The sequence below is a fragment of the Lipotes vexillifer genome, unplaced genomic scaffold (assembly GCF_000442215.2).
Source record: "Lipotes vexillifer unplaced genomic scaffold, Lipotes_vexillifer_v1.1 scaffold926, whole genome shotgun sequence".
In the NCBI taxonomy this organism is placed as follows: domain Eukaryota; kingdom Metazoa; phylum Chordata; class Mammalia; order Artiodactyla; family Lipotidae; genus Lipotes; species Lipotes vexillifer.
Window position 1 is genome coordinate 1,028,985 of NW_006798085.1, and position 2,035 is coordinate 1,031,019.

At 56.4% G+C, this 2,035-nt stretch overlaps 1 protein-coding gene across 1 annotated transcript; it reads left to right on the top strand.

Moving 5' to 3' along the window:
• Nucleotides 1–1,164, top strand: P2RY4 (pyrimidinergic receptor P2Y4). The gene has a single exon (XM_007470131.1). The coding sequence runs from the start codon at nucleotides 31–33 to the stop codon at nucleotides 1,108–1,110; it is 1,080 nt and encodes a 359-aa protein (XP_007470193.1). The 5' UTR covers nucleotides 1–30; the 3' UTR covers nucleotides 1,111–1,164.
• Nucleotides 1,165–2,035: the final 871 nt, after the last annotated feature.

The following is a 2,035-nucleotide window of genomic DNA, read 5'->3' on the forward strand; positions in this document are numbered from 1 at the left end:
ACTTCTGCCCTTTCCACCCCTAGGGGGACCATGACCAGTACGGAGTCCTCACTGTTCACAGCCTTAGGCCCCCACTCAGATCCTGACGACAGTGAGTTGGAGCTGGACTGCTGGTTTAATGAGGAGTTCAAGTTTATCCTGCTGCCCGTGAGCTATGCAGTTGTCTTTGTGCTGGGCCTAGGCCTCAATGCCCTGACCACCTGGCTCTTCCTCTTTTGCCTCCGACCGTGGGACGCGACAGCCACCTACATGTTCCACTTAGCTTTGTCAGATACTTTGTACGTCCTGTCGCTGCCCACCCTCGTCTACTATTATGCAGCCCGCAACCATTGGCCCTTTGGCACTGGGCTCTGCAAGTTCATCCGCTTTCTCTTCTATTGGAACCTCTACTGCAGCGTCCTTTTCCTCACCTGCATCGGCGTACACCGCTACCTGGGCATCTGCCACCCGCTGCGGGTGCTGCGCTGGGGCTGCCCGCGCCTTGCTGGCCTTCTCTGCCTGGCAGTTTGGTTGGTCGTAGCTGGCTTCCTCGTGCCCAACTTGTTCTTTGTCACCACCAGCCCTAAAGGGGACATCATCTTGTGCCACGACACCACCCGGCCTGAGGAGTTTGACCACTACGTGCACTTCAGTTTGGCAGTCATGGGGCTGCTCTTTGGCGTGCCCTGCCTGGTCACTCTTGTCTGCTATGCGCTCATGGCCCAGCGCCTGTATCGGCCCTTGCCAGGGGCTGCCCAGTCATCTTCCCGTCTGCGCTCGCTGCGCGCCATCGCTGTGGTATTGACTGTCTTTGCTGTCTGCTTCGTGCCTTTCCACATCACCCGCACCGTTTATTACATGGCAAGGCTGTTGGAAGCTGACTGCTGGGTGCTAAACATCGTCAACATGGTCTGTAAAGTGACTCGGCCTCTGGCCAGTGCCAATAGCTGCCTGGATCCTGTGCTCTATTTGCTCACTGGGGACAAGTATCGACGTCAGCTCCGGCAGCTCTGCAGGGCTGGCAGGCCCCGGCTCCCCACAGCTGCCTCCTCTCTGGTGCTGGTGTCCCTGCCTGAGGACAGCAGCTGCAGGTGGACAGCCACCCCCCAGGATGGCGGCTTGGGCAGATAGATTGTGACGGAAGCCGGGAAGTGAGAGAAAGGGGGTGAGTGCAGGGCAGAGGGGAGGGAAACTTATAGTGACACCCGATCTGGCTGCTTTCTCCTTTTTTCTGAGCTCTGGAGAGAGGCCCTCACCCTGAGATTTAGGAGGAGCCAGAGAAATCACGTGTGACCCCATCTCTCCTAAACCCTTCAGTGGCCCTCTCCTTTTTAGCCAAAGACACTAGCAGCCACTCTTCGTCCTCGACTTCTTTCTCTTTGTTTCTGTCCCCTTCCTGGGGCCACTGGTCCTGTTTCTTGGTCCTACAAGGCTGCTGGAAATCTTCCCCAGCCCTCCTTCTCCTGCCCTCTCCCCCCATATCCTTGTATAGCATGCGTTCCTTCTGCCAGACCAGAGCACTTAACTGGAGGGGTGAAGAAGCTGGGGTGATCTCAGGATTGGCCTGACTCACCTGACAGTAGTGATAGCCAGAATCAGGAAGTGGGGGCACCAGCATATCACAAATGCCTGGGAAGTGACATATATAGTGCCCACACCCACTCTCTGGTTTCCCCTGGAAGACAGGATAGTCTTGTCTACCAAGACACTGAACTAGGGCACCGTCCCAGAGAGCCTGCCTGCCAGGGTCCCCATGTGCAGCTAGAGGCATGGCCCTGTTGAATGGTGGGTAGCCATGAGGTAGAGAGGGAGCCCTGAGTCTTCCCATGGGGTGGGGACCTTGAGGAGCCTCAGGGGGCAGGACCCAAGCTGATAATGGCCTTTGGAACAGGAATGGGACTGGCCCTTCTTTATGAGGTTTGCTGAGAACATATTTGACAGCTCTCCTGTACTTAATGAAAGGCAGAGTGGATGGCTCAGAACGCAAGGGAGGAGCTCTCGTGTCTATGGCATAAGTTCTAGCACCAAAGAGTGGAGAAGGTTTGTGCAGAGATTG